At 36.7% G+C, this 27,371-nt stretch overlaps 1 protein-coding gene across 1 annotated transcript in view; it reads right to left on the bottom strand.

Moving 5' to 3' along the window:
• Positions 1-26,424, bottom strand: part of ZNF385B (zinc finger protein 385B) — a 136,841-nt gene extending 110,417 nt beyond the window's left edge. Inside the window, exon 1 of the mRNA XM_075153357.1 lies at positions 25,909-26,424. Within this exon, the coding sequence (XP_075009458.1) occupies positions 25,909-25,933 (25 nt within the window). The 5' untranslated portion in view covers positions 25,934-26,424. The remainder of the gene's footprint in view (positions 1-25,908) is intronic.
• Between the last annotated feature and the right edge of the window lie 947 nt (positions 26,425-27,371).

The raw sequence follows: 27,371 nt of genomic DNA on the forward strand, positions 1-27,371 counted from the left end.
CATGTCAGGCTAGTGAAGAAGTTAAGCATGCTTTAGTGTATGAATTTGGGATAGAAAAGTCACCTGCTTCTTGTTTCCACAAACCTTCTGACTGGTGTAGCGACTACCTGTAACTCAATCCTCCTCTTCTGTGACCTGCACTACTTTATGACAACTCCAGGTCACTACTTTGGTGGGTTTCTACTTACCTGGGGTGTTCCCCTCAGGTGCTAGGCAGACGTGATGAGCACCCAGAAATATGGCTGCCCAGAGCAGCCTACAAGGCTGGGTCACACTATCTCATTTCAAAGGCAGATAAATGATGGTGGATTTTATTTTTAACCTCATTTTCACTTCCTCCTGCAATATACAGAAATATCTGACTTGTCTGCGAATGGATTAACTGGGTAATTTGGGCTTGCTGTCTGCACTATAGTATGGCCAGTTAAAGTAAGTACCTTAACAAGTGCCTTCACTTATTAAAGGGGCAGTGAGAGAAAGAAGCTCGCCTGCTCCCAGCCTATCTGCAATTATTTAAGCACCAGGGTATTATTTTACTATTTCTGTATTTTGCACATATTTCTAGGTCTCCATGCTCCTTGCTTTACTGAGCATGTCAGGTATTTTCTTTCATTTCACTGATTTCAAAGGAAAATTTAATGGGTACACAGTAGTTAAGCAGACTTAGTGGAAGATGAGCAGAAATGTTTCATCTTAGGATAACTTAGCCTTAGATTTCTCTTCTCAATTTCACATTCTTTAGATAAAAATAACACCTTTCTTAAGAATTTCCTTCAAAAAATTCACTCCTTAAGAGAGAAATTTGAGAAAGAGTAAAACTGACTTTTGTTTCTTACTTTAAAAATTGGACTTCTAAAGAAAATCTAAACACCACACATACAGGTAAATGAGTGTTTCATTTGGTATCTCAAATCATTAAAAATACGTTGTATATGAGAAAATAACTGCTTTAGAAAGAAGTATAGGTTTCAAGATATTTGTATACAAAGCAAAAAGAAATGTATAAAAAATAACTCACAGAAAGGAAAAGCCTGTGCAATTAACTCAATGTCCTCAAATCCTACAAGCCAAGAACTTCATGTCCTTCAAAACCAGTGGGAAGAATACAGACCGATATCAGTCTTGTTCAGGAACATATTCTCTCTTCAGTGGGTTAACTGCACAGGGCAGCCATTCTCAAATACATCACGAGAAAGCAGTGGGTGCCTCCTGAACCTAGAAAAGGACCCTGCCAGAAAATTTTGTTCTCTTTGGAAATAAATTGGTCCTGCAGCCAAGCAATTGTTTCCGTCAGTGTAAATAAACCTGAAAGAACAGCAGCAACAGAACTGTGAAATATGACTATTAAGAAATCAGCAAAACAATAATTCAGTATTTTATTCTTGGACATCTCTGAACAGAGTCACACAAGCACTCTTCTTGTCTACCCCTCCCCAACAGTTCACGTTCATTTGTATCAGTCAGCATTGCTGGCCCCTGACAAGAGAAATGAGACAAGTGTTGCTTCTGTACCAGAGCCAGATTCGGATCTAGACTGAAACTTGAGATGCAATGAAGAGCCAGAGCAGCTTTGTCTCAATCCTTCATATAACCTTTTATTTTCATATAGGAAGGCTGACCAGTTATACAGTTACATAAAGACTAGCGTTGAAATACATCTTCTTGCAACCTCACATCTACTTTTAGAGGAAGACCGATACCCTAGTTTTTCCTTACAGAGAAATGGACATCTTCTAGCAATAAGAACCCACATATAAAGAACAGAATAAAATAGAAACCATGTCTGACATTACTGTCTGCGAATCCAAACAGAGAGAGATTGCAGAATAGCGTAACAAGCGCTGGTCATTTCAACCACTTTCGAAATCCCAGTATGAAACAAAAATACATTTAATCTTAATGAATTAAGATTAATCTCTAATCCTGGATCCACAGGGGCTTTATAAGCAGAGATAGAGATGTGATCATCCCATTCTACTCAGCACTTGTCAGGCTGCACCTGGAGTACTGTGTACAGTTCTGGTCCCCACAAACCAAGCAAGACGTGGACAGACTGGAGAGGTCCAAAGAAGGGCCTTGAAGATGATCAAAGGGCTGGAGAACCTGCCTTGTGAGGAAAGACTGAAGGAGTTGGGTCTTTCCTCCCTGGAAAAGAGAAGACTTAGGGCGGACCTCATCACAGTATTTCAGTACTTGAAGGGCAGCTACGAAGAGGAGGGAGGTTCTCTCTTCACAAGGAACCACGTGGAGAAGACAAGGGGCGATGAGTACAAGTTACACGGGGAGAGACTTCATCTTGATACGAGAAAAAAAAATATTTTACAGTGAGATCAATCATTCACTGGAACAACCTCCCCAGGGATGTTATTGGAGTCCGTATCGCTGGAGGTTTTCCAGATGCGACTGTACAGGGTGCTAGATAATCTCATCTAGGCTCCTCTTCCCATGAAAGTTTGGACCAGATGGTCTTTCGATGTCTCTTCCAACCTGGGCTGTTCTCCGATACTACGATTAACCAGTTTTGCAAGAATATGTTGTGATAAAGATTATAAGTATACACATATATGCTGATGATGGCAAAAGACTTATAACAAAAAAAATCGATGTAGTGAAAAAAAAGTATCACAAGAATGTCAAATTAACATAACACGATATTATCAAAGACCTTATATCTCTTGTTCACCCTTCTTCGAAAAGGCCATTGAAACTCCATAATGATTTCCACGATTCTGCTTGTACAGTGTTTCTTGCTTAAGCAAGTTCCAAGTCACAGCCACTATATATAGCACAGTCCATTGAAGATGAACAGTTTTATCTAGTAACAGATAGGAGATCTAAACATACAGTTCTAGAGCATAAAAATGATATCAAGAAATCTCATGAAATCTATACTCATTAAATCAACCTACAAGGGAAAGTGGCCATCTATACTGCTAACAGCCACCTGCCAAAATCCCTGTAGACTATGTGAAATGATTAAGAGTCTGTTCTTTGTATAGAACCCTAAGAGACGGAAAAACTATTGTTCTTATGACTAAATGATCACAACTCGAAATATTGTGACTTAAAATTTTCAAAATATAAAAATTCCAAGAATGATCCAATTAAGAGGCTTTTTAAAGACCTCTATTGCTCCATGTATTTTCTGAAGCTCCAGTGTGAAAATGACATAGGAAATCCACTTCCATATTCAAATAAAAAAATTACACATAATATCAGGGTTTGGAAAGGTGAACATGAAATGGCAATTTCATGTCTTCACTTCAGTTGCTGAAATGTGAGGGGAAACACACATGCCCCCCACCCCCTGCTATAGTTTGTCAGGTTCTATTTTCTCTCTTATTATTATAATATTGACGAGAAAGTGCTTGTGGATTATTACTATCTGTGATAGCACCTAACGTTGCATGCTCTGTCCTCCTCTTCCTCAGAGAAGGCATTTTTGTAGCAGATAAGAATAACGAGTGAATACTGGCCTGGAAATGAGCTCATTACCATTTCATGTAAGACTAGTGTCTTATTATGAAATTTATTTGTTAGTTTTACAAACAGAAAGATCAAATCCCAAATCCTTTACTCATCTTGTACCTCCCATTTTTATGTCGTTTATCCAGAAAAAAAATTAATTCTCCAGAATAAAGCTATTACCAATTTTCAGTAGAATACATTACTCTGCTACAAGTTCTTTCCTCTTCCCTACCTTACTCATGTGAACTTTATTATTGCAGTATTAGTTACTGTTTTTACTTAAATCACTTCCTCTCTGTTACATGTTAAGATAAAGCAACATCATGACAAGACAGACCATAATAAAATGGCGGCCGATTCTCCAAGACCTCTACAACGGGTTTTAACTCTTTTCTATGCAGATGAGAGCTAGCACTAGCACTTAAATGAAAAAAAAAGCATAAAAATAAGTTGTGCTAAATGATACTAGTTCAGGAAATGAAAGACTAGCCAATTAATACAAGAATCTACCTTAAAATCCAGACATAGCCTGCTGCTCAGGAATCTTCAAGAAATGAACCAAGTGGAGGTTGATAAGACTCTTTCAAACATCTCTACTACAATAACATGTAAGAGGTCAAGTGTTTACTTGTCAATATTATTAAAATGGAGCTTTAACATTGCTCATAATAGATGGATTTTTTATATAGAAGCCTCTACATGTTGTTATTAAGCTCACTTGAACTAAAACAAAAATAATTGTAAAAATACAAGCTTTTTTGCCCCCTTTATACCTTCTATAAGTTTGTTAATTTTTTAAATTTTTGTTCCTTGCCTGTACAAAACAGAGGACATGCTTAAGCATGCTTAACCGCCTTGCTGAAGAGGATACTAATGTGTAAGTTCCCAAGAGCAGACATATTTACATAATTTAAATCCATAACAGATAAAGCACAATGCTCAAGCCTAATTTTAATATTTTTTATATTTTATATAATTATATATTATTATGTAGTTTCTGTTTTTTTCTCAACTTTTTAATAAGAACAAAACACTTTGTGCTTTAACATAATTTCCCCTCATCTCAATTGACTTGAGAAGCTTTCCATCAGGAAAGCCAAAAAAGAGGTAATTAAATATGGTAATTACAGCTCTGGTTCTTTTTGTCAGCTACAAGTTTGGGAATCAGAGCTGCTTTTGCTTAATGAAGTAGCTGCTGAATTAAAATCCTGCTCATCTAACATCAAACCTTTTGAAGGAGTAAGGGTAAAATATTTTAAAAAGTCTTCCCGTAAAAGCCACTGGCAAAAATCTTAATTATGCTGAAACTATGAAATCTATTTTGTCTTATTTTTTCTTATCGTGAATCTTCATTTCGAAACAGATACAGTTGTTTGGAAAATTGCAATTACGTTATCCCTTAGTGCCTCTTGATCTTATGCAGACTGCTCTAATAGTTAACATTTACAAAAGAGCAACAACCTCTTCATCTATAAAACGCCCAGCATCCAAGTTTTAACAACACATTATGTATGAAGGTGAAGTTCAGCATGCCATGTGGGAACTGAAAAATGGGATGTATCTTAACATTAGCTACATGAAATGCTCACACTCGCTTTTATGTCTGGATTTACAGAAGCTATGACAATTTTAAAATCAATTAATGATCTGTCACAGAAGATCATTCCCTCAGATGATTCTGCAGCCCTACTTTCCCAAAAGTAGAACGGCTTCCTCGCTAGATAAATGTATCAACAGATATGCATAAACGTGTTCTGCCTTAGAAGCCATACCATGAATGCCACAGTGAGAAACAGCCTGGCTTTTAGATCAATAACACCCCACTCCTTTTTCCCTCCCCTCCTCAAAAATGCAGTTTCATCAAGAATTTCTATTAGGTAAAAGTAAGTACATCTATTGTAGTTCCAGATGACTTCCAGATCATTAAGAGAAATATATAATTTAACACAGATGAACTACATTTCAGTCTCGTCTAGATTATATGAATACAATGTTTTCATTAATTCTACACCCATGCAAATTAAAATACTAAATATTAAAGATTTAGAGAATGAACAAAATCTTAAAAGTCTGTTTTTCAGCTCTACATTACTGTCCTTTTTTCTTGACTGGAGACAAACAGGACTGTCCTGCAAACTCTTCAGTCGAGTTTAGAAACCATTAACTCAAACTACAAGGTCATCAAGATAAGAATAAAATCAATAGGATTGTCCTTCTGGGCTCTCTTCAGATATAGCTAATAAGTCTCTACAGCACATTCTTCTCCACACTGGTTCCTTTTTATTCAAATATTTACCCTGGTTGCAATTTAACTTATGGTTTGCTTTGTAAGGTGTCCATGTTCTGGTTTTGACTATAGCACCGTTTCTTGCGTCTGGTGGGACTGCACTGCTGTAAGGCCTTGCTCAGTAAACACAACATCCCAACCAAGCCTGGGTAATGCACGGCTTGCTGAAGAGAATGGGAAAATAATGCTCAAATAATGGAAGACAGCATCTGGACATTATAGTTAAAACCACCATTATAAGCCAGAATGAAAGTCTACATTAAGTCTGATGTCAATTCATTAAACAAGTGCAGAAATTGGACTCTCTTGAAATGCAGCCAATGATGACTTCTCCTCAACAAGCCTACTGCACAGCCTGAAGGAGAGGCTGGACCCCTGACGCCACCAAAACTTGCATGTATGAGCTAGTGGTGGGAGAGCTTTCATCAGACAATGAGGAGCACGAGCATAGCTTATGCTTAGATGTTGAACAGTGACTTTTAAGGGCCTTTGCAAAGCAGTCTCTCTACCCCCCTCGCCAATCCTTCCGCCGATAATGTGAGCATCAACTCATTCATTTCTCACAAGCAGATCACTCCTTATGCCACCCCTGACACTGGAAATTTCTGTCTAACATCACCTGCTTGCCATCATAAACCTTTTAATGGGTTATTTTAAAGAAACTTTCACCTCCTAGTAGCTGGGTAGATGGTTCGTGAGAGGATTAATATTTAACCTAGTTATACTGTACAGTTTGTGAAAAAGCAACAGCGCTACATATCTGGGCTATATAAACATCAGGTATTTTCTACAGAAGCTTCTTTATTTTGGCCTATAACCATGTTCCTTCCCTCTATCTGTGATCCCACACTTCCTGAGCCTGGTTTTAAAGCACCCTGTAAATCAGGAAATCAGTACTGCCTTGTGCCTTCTACCACTGGGGAGCCTACCCCAACACAACCCTGACTGCCAAAGGGCAAAAGGACACACAGCTTTTTTACCAGGATACTGAAGTTACTGCCGTGAACATAAGATACCAAAATTAGGAATTTGGGGAAAAAATGAGGAAAATCTGACAGATAGAGCCAGATGTACAAACTTTGCATTATTTAACTCAAAGTTGTTTTCTTTACTTTGAGGATTCCTCTCATCCTTTCAATAGCACATAACTTGTAATAATGGAATGCCTGCTTAATTTAATCTCATTTACTTAAGTGCTCATAAAAGAATTCAGAAAATGTGCTACACAAAAAGTATACTAATAATCTTTGGAAATTTAAATGAAAACATAGCATAATGCATATGCATAAATTCACATTTTATTTATATAGGAATGTATACAATGTGATAAAAAGCAACATTCTTGTTTTATCCAGGAAGAAACCGATTTTCAACAGCAACAACTCCAAGGGGAACAACACCCCAAAACACATTTGGACACCACTGAAATAGTATAAAAAGATTATGTTTTCAAAATTTATTTTGTAAATAATTATGGAAGTAATTCAGCTATTTGTTCTGATTCAGAAAGATTTGCATGTATTACACATGCCGACTGGGAAAAATGACAAACCTATGATTTCTGAAAATCTCAGTGTTTTAGAGTTATAAATATGGTAAATGCATGGAAATATCCTATTAATATTTGTAGCACATACACAGATGACAATTAAGTAGATTAGTACTATACAGAACCTTTTAGCTCCCTTTTGGTTCATCTGGATTAATGTGTTATAGATTTTTTTAGGAATAAGAGCAAAGTAAGTTTCTAAATGCTATGTAATTCTAATCAGCCACATATTAACTGACTACATATATCTTACGGAAGTAATGAGTTAAATTTCGGTACCATAATCATAACGCCTGCAAATGTTCAGCAACTAAATGAAATTCCCCCCAAAAACACGCACCTAGCGTTGCACGGATTCAAAGCCTTACAAAATGTTCTGGGTACAAAGGAAGAGGGAAAAAAAAAAGCTGTTACTATAAGAAATGTATACTTTTAATAAATGTGAATGCTATTTATTGAGAAAAGAGGATAATTAGGAAATATTCTAGAAAGTGTGCAAATACCATTTCTCACACAGTATGTAGATTTTGGTGTATCTGCGTAGGTGCAATGATAAAAGAAGCATGCAGCAATGCTACGTACTTCATTCACATCAATGTGATTCAGCACTGAAGTTCCATTCTTTCTTTTGAAATTATTCAATGCAATAAGATTGGATACAGCTAGGATAAATAAGCCTTTAGGTTTATAAACCAATTATTAATTTCAAGACTTGTATGTAACTAAAGAAGAGAGAAAATATTGCGTGAATTTGAGTAGTACTGCCAATACATTTAGACACACTACTACAAGTCAAGGTTTATTAAGTATTAAAAACCCAAAATCTTCTACACTACTGTAGAAATTCAATCTACTACTTTAGCCTTTATTTATTTAAGCAGCTTTGGTAAATGAAAATAGACAGAATCTAGAAGCACATTAAAAGTAAGTCATTCTCCAACAACAGTGTAGAGCTTAATCATATCAATACCTCTTCATATAGTTATTGATGGCAGCATGTTTCAATAAAATCACAAGTCAGAGCCATACTTAAAAACATGTAAGTAGTCTATCAAAGCAATAAATACATAAAACCGCTCACAAATCAAGAGAATTAGCTGGCTGATGCGGGTGCTACAATCTGAACAAAGTTACACCAATTCCAAGCGGTCTCCAAGAATGACACATTGAACACACCAGACTTTCCACACCTTACTGAGGATTTGCCAATAAAAGCTGGAGTACTGCATTTCACTCACAGAACTTGCTTCAGTGTTTGACCTTGCTCTGATGTACCACCCCAGTGGTACCCGGTACAAGTGGCGAAGCTCCAGGGTACAAGACATTGCACTGGTTTTACTGCCTTTGAGTCACTGAAGAGAAACCCATGTTTAATCACAAATCTTGAAGACAGTTACTTAAAAACTTAAAATTAAGCTCTCCAGTGCTCTGTTGGATTGCAAACTCAACACCTTGCCAGATTAAGTCCTTGCTGAAACCCAAGTGTATGCCACTTTGTTTAACCATTAAGCTGTTATGCATAGGATGAAGTATCATACAAGTTTACTTTGAGTTTTCATGGCCTTGCTAATTTTAATATCCATATTGCTGATATGACACTTCAAAAGGTTTTCAGTGAATACTTCTTTTACCCCAACAGTAACTTGAAGTACAGTTTTTAGAAAAAACCCAAATAAGTGCATTGCATGTTAACAGATGAATAAAGGCTTATATTATTACACAAGAAACACAGGGTTTTTTTAAACACAGATTGTAAGCTAACATGCCCTGTGGTATCATATTTCTCTGATAAGATTATCATATTAGTAGTCACTGTAGTCTATCACAAATGAATATAGCTATTGACTCAAAAATCAGGACCTAATTCAACCATAATGTATAATTTCACATTATACAGGTTTCTGCCAATTTAATATTCATACACTAAGATAGCTTAATGTTTTCTACATGTGTTTGAAGACAGTCCAATCTGGCTAAAAGCAGAAGTTTCAAGCTCTTCAACTCAATTCTTTGTACACTACCATCTTGAACGGGGAAATCAAGAACACGTTTCTGCAGTGGAAACTGTTTCAAGACTCCTACTGGATAAAGCAAGCGAGCCACAGAAGCCTTCCCAGAGGTGTGCTCAGCAGAAAGCAGCTTGGCAACAGGCAATTTTACAAACCTCTCAGAAACTTCAGAGGCTGAAATGCAGACACATGGATTTGCAACTCCACCTTAGAGAGACAGAACTTAGAAACTAATTAATGATGGCAGTCAGCATAATCTAACGTTTGTTCTTGTGTAAAAGCTTAGCCGTGCACAATACTTCTGTATGATAAACATGGAGTGATTCAGTTTCAGTGATTCAGTGATTGGGTTTCATGAAGTGGCAACTTGATCGCAGCTACGCTGGAACATTTTATCACAGATCTAATTTTGCAAGTGGTAATTCTCCTTTGATCAGTTGCTAAGTTGAGAAGATAATTGAGGGACCGTGAATATCTGGAGGCAACTATACAGGACATGTTCAAAATACAAACAAGCTATGTAAACAAGAGCAGCTCATCTTTAATAAACTTAGAATGGCAGTACTCCCAATAAACAGACTAAGTACCAGCAACCCCACCACAGCGTGCTAATCACATGCACACCCTTAAACAGCCATTGGTGGGCAAAGCTTAACGACACGCCAGAAAAAGCATTTGAGGAATAGACAGCAACACCTGCCACGGATGCAAATCAGCCTACCTAGCTTCTATTTTCAGCAATATGGTGCTTAACTGCTACATTTGGAGAAGACAAAAGAAAAAATCAGTTTGCTTTTGTGAACTATGCAGAATGTTAAAATACCTATTCAAAACAAACTAGGTAGAAAGTTCGACTCACGACAGCGGATAGAGATACAGGTTTTATTTGGCAGCATGAAAAAAACAGAGTTATCAGCTAAACACAGGTCATTTCACATAAGGAGAGAAGCTCTGCAATCTCTTGCACTTGAAGAGATGCAGAAAAGCCTTTATCTAACATACTAAACAAGGAAGGCAGTCACTGCCTTTACAAATGCAGCTAAGGACCATCTTAGTCTTTCAGAGTATAAAGGCACCACGGAAATGCTCAACGATATCCACTCCTTCAGTCAAAGCCATCTTCGTCCACAAGGAGTACTATCTGGAAGGAGTTTTCCTAATGGCATATATGAAACTGAACCTCCTCCAAGATGCTGACAAGCATAGCCAAGACATCATTCTCAACTGACAAAAGTGTAAGTGACTTCAATGGTTGACGGGGGCCATAAAGGTTACTAGGCTGGAAAAAAAAATAAAACAACTCAACCGCAATGCCACAAGCGCAAGACATAGACACACTCAAATTTGTTACACCTAAAGCCCCCCACACCACACACACTAAAATATACCATATACCTTTACGCATTTACTTCATAAAACCTTCCTTGCAGTTTCCTCCAGTACTCAGGAAGGAAGAACTGCACCCAAAAAATGCTCAAAACATCTCAAAGTAATTCTAAGGGCATTCGGTATGACAGTGATAAGGAGCGCATAATATCATGAATAGAACATATTATAATTTTATGCACACGTGTTTAGCTTACATATCAACAACTGAAAAGTAACTAGCAAACAATTCTTATTGGCTGTCAGACAAATAAAACTGCAGTTTTACTTATGGTTACAACATACAATTGGGAAAAAACCTGCTTATTTTGAGGTTATCCTAGAAAAGCATCATTATTTGAGTTAGTCAAAGACCTAAACTTTTGACTTTCAAAACACTTCCAGATGTTTCTCCAGAAAGATTTATTTTTTAGTAGTTTATGTTAATGTTACAAAAAGCTTGCCGTGTAATTAAGATGCTGCAATATTTTATGAAAGACATCCAGGTATTACATATCTCTCAGTGACTTCAGCTAGCATGTCTTTTCCACTCTTGCTAGATTCTGTAGTCCTGAATTCCACATATTCCCAAGCATATTTCCTCTGCTTAAGCATAACAGGAAATAAACTGAAATGAGAACCAAATAATTTATGCTCTCATTATGATTACACACAAATCTAAATTAATTGCAATTCACTGAAATCATCTATCACTGCTTAGACAACTAGTATAGCACTTCGCCACCAACCTCAGTTTTGTACTCTGGAATTACCTTTAGTTATTTTTTAATTCCACGTGTGTGTATACTACATACAAGCATATATATCCTTACAAAAGCTTGTAAATTGAAACGCTGCTGATTTAACCCATTAAAGAAAAGACTAATGACCAAATCATTCTAAAAAATCAAATCATGCTTTGAACAGTGGTTTTAATAACAGATTAGGTCATTTCTTTATCCTTGAAAGCCCAGTTATGAAGAAATAGGCCTTGAATCAGTTCCACATGCCCATAAAACTGCATGAAGAACTTGATTTTTTTATTTTTCAGTTCTGTAATAGTGTACTCTGCTTATTTTGAATATCTCCTTGGGATATGTTCTTGCACTCAGGTATTTCCTTGAGTTACGTTCACGTACTTTAAGTTTTTTCACTTTCAGACATTGCTTAGGACTTACTTCCCTGTTCTGTTTTTTTCATTATTGAAATGTTTAAAAGCATTTCAGAAGTTTCCTGTGATACAATCTTTACCACCTCCTATAAAAATAGAGTTTTTCTTTATCCATGCCCTTTCTATACGACCTCAATCTCCTAACATTTGAAAGAACCGTGTACTTCTTAGAACTGCTTAAATCTGATTTTCTTTTGGTGTATGAGATTTATTACCTGTGAAATATTTTATTGCCTTATTTACTGGCTCCAGCGTCCCATTCTGGGAAAGTAGGCAGATCAGCTACAGGCACCCCTAAAGACAATGATGTTAATGACTCCAGCTGATGTTCCTACTTTTCCAGCCAATGGAAATGTGAGCCCTGTTCCTGCAAGCAGCATGTTTCCTGAAGCACTGCCCCAGCTCACTCCAAGTGCTCACTACCTGGAGCAAAGCCAGACATACACCCTGGCCTGTTTCACAAAACTGTAGACGACTACACTCAGTTGCCTAACAAAGAAAAAGAAGTCATTTATATTTTCCATAAGCAGGACCGCTCAACATAAAACCAGGTGAGTCATGAGAAGGAAAAAAAAAAACGCTAAAGCTTATTCTCTCCAAGGAAGTGGCTTAAGACAAAGACAGTTCCATAATGGGAAAATAAAAATCAGAATCAGTATGTTTCTGTAAAACCTTTCATTTAAGGATCTCCAAGTAATTTAAAGCCATTAATTCATTCAGCCTTTCAACATGCCTTTTCTGAGGCATGCACTGAAAAAATGAATGTGCAAGCTTTTGCTCACAAATTTGACACACATAAAGCCAAGAAAATATATTTTAAAAAAATGAATGTTTTGGAAATGGTTCAGTTGCACACATCAGAAAACACATTAACAAAGCTAAATTTCCTTCACCCAGCAATATGAAATTAGCCATTCAATTATCAAATAAACAACTGAAAAGAGAACTCATGCAACAAATACCTATGACTAAGAAATTCAATTTCCCTCTTAAGCATGGAGAAATAGGTGCCAGACTTGAAGGAAAACATCCTGCTACTAGCTCCTTCCAATTACTGTGCCATCCCAGATGTACCATGTAGGCCTATCAGCGGTCATTCCAACTTCCTTGACAGTCTCTCATAGATATTTACGTTCTATTTATCAGTGATATATGGACCAAATGTTTAACACCATCCAACATCTCCAGATCAAAAAATAGTTTAACAGCGTTTGACAGATGAAAAGAATGAACAGGCAGTGTACAAATCCGTGTTAAAAACCTCCAAATTTATGCGTTTGCATATTTATATTTCTATTGAAATGTAACAGAAGTTTAAGATTCAGCAAGCATAAAATTTGGAGTCTCTGCATTTAACATTGAGGACCTAGAACTGGGTTGCTGAAAACCTGGGTGTCTGCAACATGCATCACAACCTGAGACAGGGAGTTAGGAGGTCTCTGACCTCTTCCTATCTCATTCTTCACAGCCTGTTAGAACGCATGCTCATTTTCTGAGGGTGGTTCATTGATTCATTCTTCCTTTTCAAAACCAAATGCCCTCATGGCCGAGTTTTACTTGCAAGGCATGGAAAGAAACAACTAGCAACTTATATAAGGAAAACCACCAAATTTTTATAGCTGTGTCATTAACATATCAGCTACATTGTGTTTAGCCCATTAAAAAAAAAAAAAAGCAACCCTGCCCAAGCCAAAGACTGTCCTGCAGGAACACATGAATTTAATGTGCAGCAAAACAGATTAATCTTCAGGAAGCCGTTCTGCTTGTTCTTGTTCATACATTAGCCATTTTTCTTCTATGATATAATGAAGTGTTGCCAAAACAAACATTTGTTTTCATGAGAAACATCAAGAAAATCACTTGACTTTAGCAGAGAGATTGTTTCTAGATCATTCTCTTCCGATTTGCTCTACTGTCTTCATGCATTATGTTTCAAAGCAGATTTTAAAATTTTGGGGATAAGTCTTTCCCATAATTCTGTACAAGTCTAGCATAATAAAACTGTGGATCTTAAGACATGCCTGCAATGCAAATAATCATTCAGTTAATTACTATAACATAAAAGACAACAAGCTCTGAGCAAAATGCCTCTCATTTTAAAGATGATCATGACTAGTCCTTTGCCAAGACAAGGCTGAAGATTTCTTTTGAAAACCACAGCAACAAAACACCACAGTGTAATCTAAAATCTTGTTTAAGGTTTCTTTTTGCTACAAGGCTATATTGAACAATTACATGATTTTTTTCATCTTGAAATCAAGACATACAGTTCCTACGTATGTAAGATTCCCTTATTGGACATTAATTGACAGGCAGGTATTTTTCATTATAATTCATTGCATCAATCTTTTTTTTTTTTTAAAGGCATTTTATTAAGCCTCCATGCTCCACATCCTCTCCAATTCTTATTACCATTTTCACACCCTATGGTGAGGCTGACAAGAAGCAGTGTAGATTTGACAACCAGAAGCACAGGAATCTAGCAAGAAATTACTATGCAAATGTGTCTGGGAGAAGATAACATTAATAAATATTTGCTGATGGGCCTTTTGCTCCAGTAGGTGGCATATTTATAATGAAAACTTAACAGTAGCTTAAGCCAAAGATCAGAAGCCTCAGATGTACATGTGGCTGATGGATGACAAAAGAGGAAAAACACTTCTGTGTGTTGCCATTTTCGAGGAACCAAGCCAAGCTCACTACCTTAGATGAAAATATTTTCCTTCCAACTTCTCAGATTCTCTAAATGTTTTATTTACCAGAAAAGAAGTCTTTTTGTTCAGCAGTTACTAGCAACTTCCAAAACTGTGTTTCAAAATACTCAGATACTCTCAGAGCTGAAACATGAAGTAGAATAGGCAACGTTAGGTTTGTTGTTAAAAAAAAAAAAAAGAAGAAAAGGCCTGAATAGTTATAAAAAAACACCCCAACTTTATACATGTTAATTCTGCAGCTAAAGGAACATAAGTCACAGGAAAGCACACCACATTTTTACTTCACTGTAGAGAAAAATCAGTTATAAACTCTGACACTAAAAGAGAAATATAAGAGATGGGGAGAAAATACTACCATGTGATTACATAAAATTTCAATTTAGACTACAAGAGTGTAAGATGATATTTCAGAAAAAAAAGTAACCGCCCTAGGGTAACTACTTAATTTCAGTAGGGGGAAGTAGATGGAGGGCTTACACAGCAGGAAAAAAAAGCAGGCAATTCAGGAGGGACCAACCTTCCCAGACATTCAGCGATGTGCAGAAGAGCAGAACTCTTCTTCTTCTGTTTTAGTTTGAGTGTTTCCACTTTAGATACTGCTACAAAACAACTTCCTTTTTTAAATTCAAACCATGCTGTGATTTTCAGTTCTTAAAATACAAAATTGCAACATATTTTTTGATTTATTCATGGACAGCAGTCTCAAAATCCTGAATTCAGGTACACATATGGATCAGAAGTCATCATGACGCAGAAGTGAGAAGAGCTTAGATAAAGGTCAAGTTTGCAAGCGATACAGAAATTGCAGAAAAATTCCAAGCAATACTTAAATTCATAGAGGTTTTTCACACTCAATTCTGTGGGAGACAGTTTGGTATCAGGAAAAAAAAGCCATATTCTGGCAGCACACTCTTTAGAGTCAGAAATCCTGAACACCAGCTTGCAAGGTATTAGAAAGATTAGTATTATGTATTACACTCACAGGCTTAAGAGCAAGCCTGTTAACAGCGACATCTTGTCAAGACAGTTTTTTGCAACTAAACTGTAAGAATTTTACCTTAACTAAAACAGGAAGGAATTAGTCATCCAAATAAATTAGCATGCTTACGCTGTGCTTCCACTCTTACCACAAACTACAGAAAGAAGTCTTTGTAGATAGAGGGATGTGGGTGCTGGGGACATGCTCCAAAGAAGTTAAAGACATCCCAAGGATAATAGTATGATATTGTCTCTAAACAATCCCAATGAAGTAGGAAAAAGACAATGGCTAATGGGTATGCCTGTCAGGTACTAATACTAGTGTACCAAAAAAAGATAAAGACTCAACAAAATTATTAACATTGTTAGATTACAGACATTCTTAGTTCCAAAACTTCAGGTAAAACTGTAAGAAAACATTTGTCAGGTAAATCATATATGCAGTGTCTCTACAAGCTGGTTAGGAAATAGGCAGAAGATTCTCTCTTTCCTGTTTTGTGAGTCTTCACTGAAGGTATGCTTTAGATAAATACAGAAACAATCAGTAAAATAAGTTTGGGTGACAAAGGTCATTGCACATGGTATCAAGAAGTGGACATATAGCTGCTGCATAGCTGCCCCTCAGTATTTAATGTACAGTTTTAGAAACAGAGGCCAACCTCTACAGAAGAGCAAAACAAGCAGTGTATTCCATAAGCAAGGGATTTGACCTGGAAAACAACTGTTCTTTCACAAGAGCTCACTGAGAAAAGCTTGATCCTGCCAGCTGAAAACTAACTGGAGGAGAGGAAAAGACAGCAAAAATCCAGAAAAATCTTGAGAAGTATTGGTATCATGCTCCTAACTTGATGCTAAGAAAGAGAGCTTTATGAACTTGGTTCTGGCTGAAAGAGTATTTGTTACTGTTAAGAGTACGTTGTGGAGACTTTAAAAACCAGGACCCACCAGTTCACTATCGTGGAGGCAAAGTTGTCATTCTGATTCAGTGATGGAGAGTCACTGAGACCACTGATGCGAAACATGTTATTAAAAGAAAAAAGTAATACATACTCTTTCCAGATGTTACATGATCTGTGTTTGTAATTGCACACTTAATACAAACAGTGCTGGGCTTTAAATCAAGCTACCTTGCCATTTTAAAAGGAGAATGTATCTAATAATAGGGGTTCTTTAATAGTAGGGAAGAAAAGACACCACCTGGCTCATAATTAGAAAATTCAAATTGGCAGCAAGATGCAGTTCGTAACTGCAAAGGTAAGGGCTTATTTAAACAATTTGACAGTATAACAAGTAAATTCATCACATTCTGAAGTCCTTAAATTGAACTTGGATGTGTCTCTAAATAATGTGTTCCAGTTCAATTGCAGATTCATTGGACTTAACAGCAAGCACTGGCATGTTAGGGAAAGCAATTTCTTCTACTGAAGGAATTAATGCTTGAGATTATTTTGTCTGGTATTGTACAGCAGATAAGACTCAGTGATTCCTTTGGTCCTCAGAGTCTATGAGCCCCAGTGGATGCACTGATTCTGGTTTTGTTTATACCAGAAGAGTCAGGCTAGACCATACATGGCTTACAAATTTGTTGACTTCCAAATTTCTTGGTAACAAGTTTGCTTTGATTGCTGTAACAAAAAGATTTTTCTCATTATTTTCAGTTAATTGGTAGATGTCCCTTCAGACTTCACTTCACTCTGGCAGCTGGTTGCTCCACACCATGACAGCATGGTCATGTTCCACTAACGTTCAGCAACAAGATCAAAGAAAAAAAAAAGATTTTTTTTTTTTAAAAAAAAAAGAAGAGAGACAATTTCTACAAGATTGTGGTTCCTCAGAGTCCTCCATTGCAGGTCTGCACTGTTACTGGTCGTTGCTCTAACAACTCTGTAACACCTGAAACCTTGAGTTTGCAATACAATTTCTACTGACCCTAGAACTCTATTAAAGGTAGGCAATAAACAACATGTTCATGCAATAGATGGCCTAGAAAATAATATAGTGAGTAAAGGGATTTCAATTTCAGGATAGGTAGTGTATTTACAGTAGCATATCAGTTTCTTGCAGATTATCACCATTGAACTACCTACTAAAAGCTGTATTTTGACACATTTTAGGATATATAATTTCTAGCTACACGTTTTTGACCACTCAAGACAGAATAAAAATTGCCATTTTTTCACCCAGATTCTATGCATGCTCCCCCTCTCATACGTGGGCACCTCATCCAGTCTTTCTAAACCCCTCATGTTTTTCCAGCAGAGGGATCGCTGTTGAACAAACGAAGCACGTCCTCTTTCAGAGGGGCTGGATCAGCTCCCTTCTGCGTAGTGCACAGCTGTCGGTTCTGAGAACGATAACCCCTTGTCAGGATGGACAAGACTCCGAGCACTCCAACAGCCTGCTAATCAGCAGCCAGCAGAAGGAACACATTCCTGCTCTCCACTCTGTAGTTATTCAATTAATGCATGACAATTTCTGTGATTAGGATTCTTCTTAGTTATTTAAAGCAGTTAAAGTAACTTTGATGCATTGCATCAACCTTGCAAAGGGAAGACTTGAAGCAACCAGGGTAGCGTGCTCACTATCTATCAAAGCAACCCCAGGTTTTCAAATGAGGAAAGCAGTACGAAGTAGAAATACTTTAGAAGTATAGATAGCTTTATTTGCCCAATTCATCGACTGACTTCAATTCTGGATAGTCATAACAAATATTTCCGAAGCAAAACTGTAAAGAGATGGAAAAATAAGTGCATGTAGTTTAAGACAGAAAGTATGTGTCTGCCATTCCATGACCTCCCAAGAACTTAAGCAAAAAATAAGCACGTTATGATTGTAAACATGGCCTGTCTTTGCCAGGGTAGATGTCCAGTGCAATAATGTGCAACAGACGGGATCATTATCCACTAAAACCTGCTCTTTCCTTCTGCCATTGAAGTCTTGACATAAAATGCGATTGAAATATAAAACTTCAATTTCAAATAGGTCTTTAAATTTCAGTGGTGCTTGCTATTCACTAAATTAACAGCCCTTTATTTCTTGTATATGAAAGACCACCACCCGAAGAAACCTACCATCAACAATTAAAGAACTCAACAAAGCTTCTCTTCAAGAGAGGCTTCAGTAAAGGTAGCTGGAAGTTTTACTTGAAACAATGGTAATACAAATTAAATCATCTGACAAAAATATTATTTATAAAGCTATTTTTAACCTTTTGAATTTTACTTTATCTAATAACATGCCTATTATGCATAAAATAGACTTCTGACGGTAAAAAACAGTTTGGTATACTAAATTGTGTTTCTAAACACAGATAAAAAGGTGAAGTACACCATATTTATTCAAATACTAGTCTCTTCCTATAAAAATATAAAGCAACACAAAATACTTAAAAAATTAAAACGTTCGTGCATTTCTTCAGAATTATTTTTCTGATGAATTGTGCACTTCCTCAAAACAAATTTTCTCAACAAGAAGGTTTCCTGGTTTTAAAAAAAAAAAATTTTAAACTAAAAACCAAAACAAAACCTCCAAAATACACCACAGAATTCACACTATCTAGTCATTTGCCTCTTCAGCTGTGATCAACTTCACTTCCAGTTTACAAGCACAGTTGATGGGGGCAAAACCCTGGGATGCTCCAGCATCCCCCACCTTCTGGGGCAGAGTACTGCACTGCTGCGCACCTTGCATTACCTTCATTTTCTGCAGGCAGGAAAATAAGGGAACTGATCAAACTAGCAGCCAGAAAGTGAAAAACAGAACAAAAAATCAAAATCCAGTGGGCCTATCCTCAATTAGTATTTCTTTAGGCCTATCCCCCAAAATATCATGTGTTACTTCTTACTGCAACCTTTTCTAAGACGGGATTTTCAATGGCCAGAAGCTATATTTACTTCTGCTCTAATTCAAACGCCTATTCACAAACCATACCTAACAATCTGTGAACACTTACACAAACGTTTAACCTTAGGTGCATGAATAATCATCACTGAAGTCTCAAATAAAACGGACGTGTAAGGGTAGCTGGCCTTTGAGAAGTCTGGAACACCCTGACTCCAGCCATGTTGCTGTTTCAGTTCATGCATCAGGATGCAGCAATGCCTTCTGCTCTCACAAATTCCTTTCTCTCATTTTAATTTACTTCTTGAGTTAATTGGTACATCATACTTAAGCTCTAGCCCAAATCTGTCCCTATTCACCACCAACCCCATTAACATCTTTCCAACAAGTGAGCATGTGCATGAAAGACAGAAGGAGGAGGAGGAGAAGCCACGTGTTTAGGTTCCAGAGCACCTGCAGAACATGGAAATCCCCAGCGGCTTTTATCCATTCTTGCAATAGCTCACTGTGAACAACAGGACAGTTTTGGGTAAAAGCTGGTCAAACTATTTGACAAATGTTTACAAATCCAATATCTGTTTATAGCTTAAAAACTACAATATATAGACGTACTTAGCAAATCACATATGAAATTATATCAATTCAAAGATTTTTTTTTCATAATTACTTAATAGTTTGGATACATATTTCAAACTAATCATTCTGTAAGTCACACTTTTCTCATTTTTACCACTTCTTTGCTAGTGGGTATCCTGATATACTTATCGAGCAACAGGCTGTTTCTGCCTCTTAACTGAACAACTGTTAGTGAACAATATGAAACACTTTAAGTACCAAACACTGACTATCTGCAACAAAAATCTTCCAAAATTTGGGAATTTATAAAGTATTTTAAGTAAATAGCTTTGTCACCCAGATATTCATGGGTAAGTATTTCCTTACAATGCATAACTAGATTACAGACTTAATTCATTAGCTGCTGGTAAATTATTACTTTATTGATTTGGATTTTAAGTTTCACTGATTATCCAACTGAGAAACATTACCTACAGAAGAATACGAATGGCATAGATACCATGCAATAACAATAACTTTCAGAGTAGAAGTCTAGTACACAATTAAGAGAACAATGTCAACTCAAATATTTTTTTCCAGCAAAGGTAACCTGAAGTAATCTCTAAAACAAAGTCATTTGACTTGTTTGTTTTGAGGAAGGAGGAAAAGGGAAAAAAAAAAATTCCCTCAAAGGAGAAATACTTGTTAGAGAGGATAAATTATTAAAATGAGCAAGTGTTTGCAAATGACAAACAAAATGAAGAAGGGACAACAATATTTTTACTTGTATCTGCTGGATTTTTCCTTGTTTCTGTCAATAGTTATTAACAAAAAATCTGGTACTACATCACTTTCATATAAGCATTCTTTATAATCACGTCTACAAAAACCCTGAGGATGTTTTCATGATCATTTAATCCCCAGCAAATAAACTTCTGGTGTTCCAGCTTTGGCTTTTCCAAAAGCCTGTGCCCTGCTCACCAGCCAAAGCAACTGAAAAAGCTTAAATCTTAGTTTCAGAAGTAACCTGGGTACACAGGTGCCAAGTGCTATTTATATTTCCTTAAAAAGAGGTTGCTACAATGATTACTTGGCAGAGCATGGATTTTTACTATTCAGAACCTTACTAGAGACATATCAGGCTTCAATGGTACCGCTAACAAAGCTGGCCACAATACACTAATTGCAATTCCTAACAATAAACTTCAATTCTTTCCAACTAGTCTGCTTTTTCTTGATGAAGTGATTTCTGTGACTCTTTATCCAGATGTGCCACTCTAAAGCCTAGAAATCTTCCTCACCTCTTTATTTTCTCCATGTTCCATTTAAGTGTGTTCTGCTGATTAAAAAAAGCCTCCTTTTCTGTTCTCATTTAAATGCTCAGTCCCAGAACTATGGTTTCATTCTACTATTATGAAACAAAACATTTCAGGATGTCATCATTGCAAACGCCCTAGGCTGAGCGAGAGGAGATTGCACATATGTGAAAATTCTGAATCCAGTTTGAGCAGAAAGACAGACAATTATAAGAACTTCCTTCATGGATTTCTTCCCTCCCCTTTCTCTCTCCACTTCCAGCTGATATGTTCTGACTTTTAATTATGTCATTACAGAACGCTTGAAGAGAACAAAAGGGAAACCAGCATACTAAGGACCTGCTCTCTCTGTCTCTTCTTCTAGCTCAGTAAAATATAAATATTACCCAAGTGAACAGCTAACAAAACAAACAAAAAATCCAAAAAAGAACACACCACAATAACCTCAGAAGTCCCTAGACCTGGAAACATCCTTTAATCACCTGAACACAGGTGATTTGAACACCGATCTCACACACCATCCAGAGCAACCACATACACTAACAAATGGTATCACCAAACACACCACACCACAAATTCTTGTGCAGTCAAAAGTCTGACACTTTCACAAGTTGCCTACCAGAAAAAGTTTTGCCCACTGAGCTTTCACAGTCATATCCTTTCCCTCAGGTAGCTCCTATAACACACTATATGAATTTGAAAATCTCAGTCCTTAAAGAAGCTGTATTTCTCTCTTCACAGAGCATTAAAGAGACTTCCTCATCTCCTCCTGAGATTTGCACTGCTCAATCACAGACAAAAAGCTTTTCCAGGGTAGGTCTTGGACCTACCCAAGGCTAAGGAGTTTAGCCTCTCATCTACCCTAATTGCTGGTGTCAATACAAAAGCACTTTCCTTACACCCGTACAGATCAAAAAGTACCCTCCTTTCCTCACTTCCAAAAAAAAAAAAAAAATCATCCTTACAGGAACAAAAAGCATATGTGAAAGAGGGAAGTTACTCAGTTCATTTTCCCTTCAAAAACATGTTATGAGCACTGCTCAGAATCCAACAGAACAGAAAGCATATGCAAAAACACACCATTTCTTGGCTGAACATTCTGGGTGAGACCTCCAGAACATCTCTGGCTCTTTAGCCTATAGACAGGGAAAAACATATATAAACTCCAGCTTCAGCAGTAGGGCTTCAACAGGGCTGCCACAGTGAACTACAGTTCTCAGTTTACTCTGCTCCTCTGGCAAGAATCATCAGTGACCTTCACTAAAAAAAGCAAATTCAAGATTTCCATGAAGAGCTTGGCTAGACTTGGGTCCTAAAGTCAAGTGATCAACATGGAATTGCTCACAACCCCATACCACTTCCTCAATCATTTTTTCCTTTTAGCTTACAGTATCCTCTTCTCCTTCAGAATCTCCTTCTAAGTAACCTTGCAGTAGTGAAGCTGCTATCCCCCGAATGCTCTCAAACTGCAAAAGATCACCATACATTAACACTGATGTCTTCTAAAGGAGAAGAAATTAAAATTATGGTGCCATGTGATAATTGGCAATCTGATATAGAAATGGCTCTTGAAACAGTAGAGCTCCCTACCAGGAAGCAAAGTAGTTTTGCCCAGTGTAACTAGCACACGAGATCTTGCTTCTCACTTTACCTACCAATGTGAAACGGCAGGAGGGGAAATATGCAGCAATAAAGACACTTGGAAGAGGATGCAAGATCTTTGAAGCTGAAAGCGCCTTACAAACAACAACGTCTTGGAACAAAGAACTAGCCAGCTTGAAATGTGACAAGCTTATATTTATGGTGATAAAAAACATGGATAAGAAGAATCCCCAAAAGAATATAAAGAGAAGGAAAGGCATTCTAGCTCAAGCACTTAAAGAAATAAAACAAGTTTTACATGTCATGGTAGTGACATGTCACACATTGTTTTCCAAATGTTCGTTACAGTATTGTCTGCCTGGTAGCCTTTAAACACACGCTGAAGAATAGCAAGCAAATTTATTCAAAGGTCCTAAAATGACAGCAATCGTTCTTTTTTAAAGCTGTATAAAAAACAAGCTGTCAGTCTGAATCTATTTCGTGACTACAGGATGATCCAAACAACATGGCTTTGAGAAAGGAGCTTTGTTGAAGTGATACTCTGCTGTGCCTTCCAAGCGTCTTTGACAAAGAGCAGTATTCTCCATAGCTTCTACTTCTCTTCCTCCTCCGTGATGATGGAATAATAAAAAATTGGTACACCAGCTTAAGTTTACTTCTTAAGTAAGCTTCTGGAAGCTATGGCCTCCAGCTGCTTCTTTCCCAGGAAGGCATATCAGTAGCTGATCAGGATCTCTGCTCAGCACTCAGAGAAGAAACATTACCAGTTGTAGAGCCCACCACATCTTCCACACAAACTGTAAAGTCAAATTTTGCCCCTTGCAGACAGAACTTAGCAAAGAAGCAAATATTGTATCATAAAAAAAATGCTTATTGCAGGATCAAGTCAGAATTATGGAGTGCAACTTAAAATTACCTAATATACAAGAGTGATTAATGTAAGCTGGACAAAGAAACCCAAGTGAAGCCTAATAGTGCACGACGTTAACCACCTTAATCTTTCACTAAGGGTAGCTCCTAGTGAGGGAACAGTTAGCAATCTGACAGAGTTAGAATGCCCTCTTCCAAGAATGAAACACAGGTAAAAGAAGTTCGCTCATCAATTTATGAATTACATGTATTAAAGGTTTTAAAAAGGTATTTAATAACAACTTATTTTGACTCCTACTAATTTCCAAAGAAAGAGCGAAGTCTGTAACATGTTCTACAGTTGCTTTCTAAAAAGCGTCTCTCCTGAATGTTTAGGGTGCTTCATATACATTTTTCAAGTGTATTTTGTCCTTGATCATTAAATAAGCAGAGCAAATTAGCATCAAGGGATAGTAATTTTCCATGTAATGAAAAAAAGCTTATTGCAAAGTGATTATAAAACTCTGTATGAAGTGTAAGAAGGTGACAATGAATTTAATAATTTTATGTCATGAATGACAAACGTATGCTTACAAATGTTATCTGAAAGACTACAACAAAATAACTCCAAAATGCTATCAGAAATGTGAGTAGTTTAGGTCATTGGGGAGAATTTTCCTTTTTTAGGGTTTCCCTAGATCCCCACCACAAACCGCATTTTTGTTGGTTTTTTTGGGGGGTGGGGGGTGTTGTTTTAGGTTTTGTTTGTTTGTTTTTATCTCCAACAAACACCTTAGCAGAAGCTATCAGCTTTGACAGAACACCAAAATTCTGGCACTGAACCATAAATTGACCATTACCATAAAAAGAACTGCTAAATGAGAGACCATGTGCTCAGTATAAAACTAATTTCATGCTTTCAAAAGCACACAGTGGCTTCTAGCAAGATAGTGGCCCTGGGACTTGCAAAGACAGATTGGCTAATACAAATGGTGTGTGCTCCTGATGCAGTCTGCTTAGCCAAGCTTTACATGTACTGGCAGTAAATGGAAATTCTCGAATCTTCTGTCAAACAAATACACACTTATCTATAACTTTAGAGCTGAAAGCTATAAAACAGCTGCCTCATAAATATATTTAGCAGGAAAACGCATGAGCTGTCCTAGTTCCTCATAAAAAAACAAACCACAACAGTCTTTACATAGTAAGCATACACATTTCTATAGCAAGCAAGAAAAACATTTTAATAAATATTTTTCAGCATCTTTCCTTCTTCTATTAAAAAAATTACTATCAGCAAACACAAATATAATCATAGCAGGTCTCACCACAAACTAAACATATTAGCAGAACAGCAATGCTTAATAAGTAACTCAGTGGAACTAATTTTTTGTGTTCTGCTATAGGTGAAATTCTCAATAAAAAACTTCTTTTTTTTTTTAAACACATAGGTACAAAGTCTATTTAGTTTACGATAATGCTTCTTTCGAGCTTAAAGATTTACTACTAGAACTTCACGGGCTACCTTTAGCACACTATCTGTTCCCTTAAATAAAACTTACTGCACTTAATCTCAAATTTAACTGGTTAGGGAGAAGCGACAGTAATTTTATACCCTTCTCAAAGCAACTTCTCAGTGCAAATGAATTACTGGAATCTATTCTGGGCATGACAGGTCATAACTTTTAATATTAACAATGACAGACATACGCAAGATGTCAAATCCAGTATACAATTTATTTCATTCTTTACTTTCTTAGTTTATCTGGAGAATCCGACAGCTCTCGTGTTTTACATATCATTATAACTATAATTTGAGATTTAACAAGCCAGAAAGCAAGCTCTGGTAAGAGGTATTCAGTCACACTGCTAATTAGCTTCTTTCTATAACAATAATACAGCATCACTGACATGTTCCAAAAACATTTAAAATGCATAGGAAGTCACCTACTGGAAAGATGCCCTCTGCAAACAGCAAGCAAGGAGAGGGAGCTTGCTATATATTTAGAGTTACTTTTAATATTGAAATAAGAGGAGAATAAAAATATGCATTATATGCCTTGCCATTTTTCTTATCCTTTCCACTAGAATAACTAAAACACAAATGACATGCACACAGAGATAATGCCAAACACGTAAGCATCCACTCTTAATATCATATCACAAAGCAATTCAGTGAAGTTTAATAATAAAAATCATGCTCACCTCTACTGGGAAGTCCACTCCACATTATGGCAATGCTATTCAAGCAGCTTAAACAGCAACCAAGTTACATAAACAAAACTTCCAGTATGTGACCAATATGATCTACGGTGCTACAGAGACTTGGCTCCAGCCCTGATCATCTGTGTGACAGTACACTGTTATACCAGTGCAGCCTCAAACCTTCCCAGATGCCGGCTTATTGCATTGCTCATTGAAAATCCTTCACACGCTGGCAACATTTTAGGGAAGGACAAGCACACTCTGAGTCATTTGTAAAGAAAGCAAAGCAATTTCAGTTCTGTATCTCCATGCGTACCGAAACACAGAGCACTGTCAAAGTAGAAGTCTGAGGTGAATTTATGCTGAGAAACAGGCAACCCAAGCCTTCATTATCAATGCATGGAATCAGCTACAGTGATCAAATTCAAACAAATGATTAAAAAAAAAAAAGATATGATTATGAAAGGCTCTACAGATTCAGCTCCAAACCACACAGAACGAAGAATCAACTATCTAGACTGTGGAAATGTTAAAAATAGCTCTGTCTTTTCTACAATGAACACGAGACAGAGGAGAATCAGTAGCCTGTATTGTGATGAGGTTCGTTATTGGAAAAAAAATCCAGCAATAAAAATTAATGATTCCTTACAGCTTTTCTAAATAAGATTAATTTACAATTATGCAAATGAACAAATAAGTACTTTTTAACCACACAACAGACAAAAGTCTATTATATATAAACAAACATGATATCTATTAAAGAGAAGCATAAATATTTGGATGAAAGATTTTAGAATACTGACCCAGCAAAGATCTGTACAGTCCAGCAGATTAAGTATTTGAACAAAAAAAAAGAATCAACAGCTAAAAGCATAACATTACATGACCAATGCCTTTGTCTTTCAAAAACAACAATAATTTTTAATTACTTACTATGAAAAACCTCCATGGCTTATTAAATTCATGCTCTTCCTACTCCCACACAGACTTCCCACTATGTAAATCTTTGTCTTTTCAGGTACTTCATACATTTTCTTTCCCAAAAAAGGTAAGAGGGCATGTGCCTCTGTGCATACTCACACCCACAGAGATACACAGTATAATAAGAATCAGATGTAATCACAACTAGGTTAAGTTTGCAAAGAAACAGAAAGACACCGGAGTTTCTATTATAATACCTGCACAGTTACCCAAACATACTATTGCGTCATGAAACTATGAGAGAAATTTTGGCAGGATCTGATCCCAGATGAGGATACTTACCATTCAGAGAGAGTATCTGATTTACTTTTGCAAGATAAAAATAATAAACAAATCTGACTTTATTATTTTATTTTTTCAGTCATTTTAATACAGAAATCACTTGGAAATGCGCACTGAATAAAAATGACTCTGCACTTATAGATCCCTTTTCATCTCAGCTGTCTACACCTGTAAACTGTGGATCACATCCTTCAAAGAGA

The sequence above is a fragment of the Calonectris borealis genome, chromosome 6 (assembly GCF_964195595.1).
Source record: "Calonectris borealis chromosome 6, bCalBor7.hap1.2, whole genome shotgun sequence".
NCBI lineage: Eukaryota > Metazoa > Chordata > Aves > Procellariiformes > Procellariidae > Calonectris > Calonectris borealis.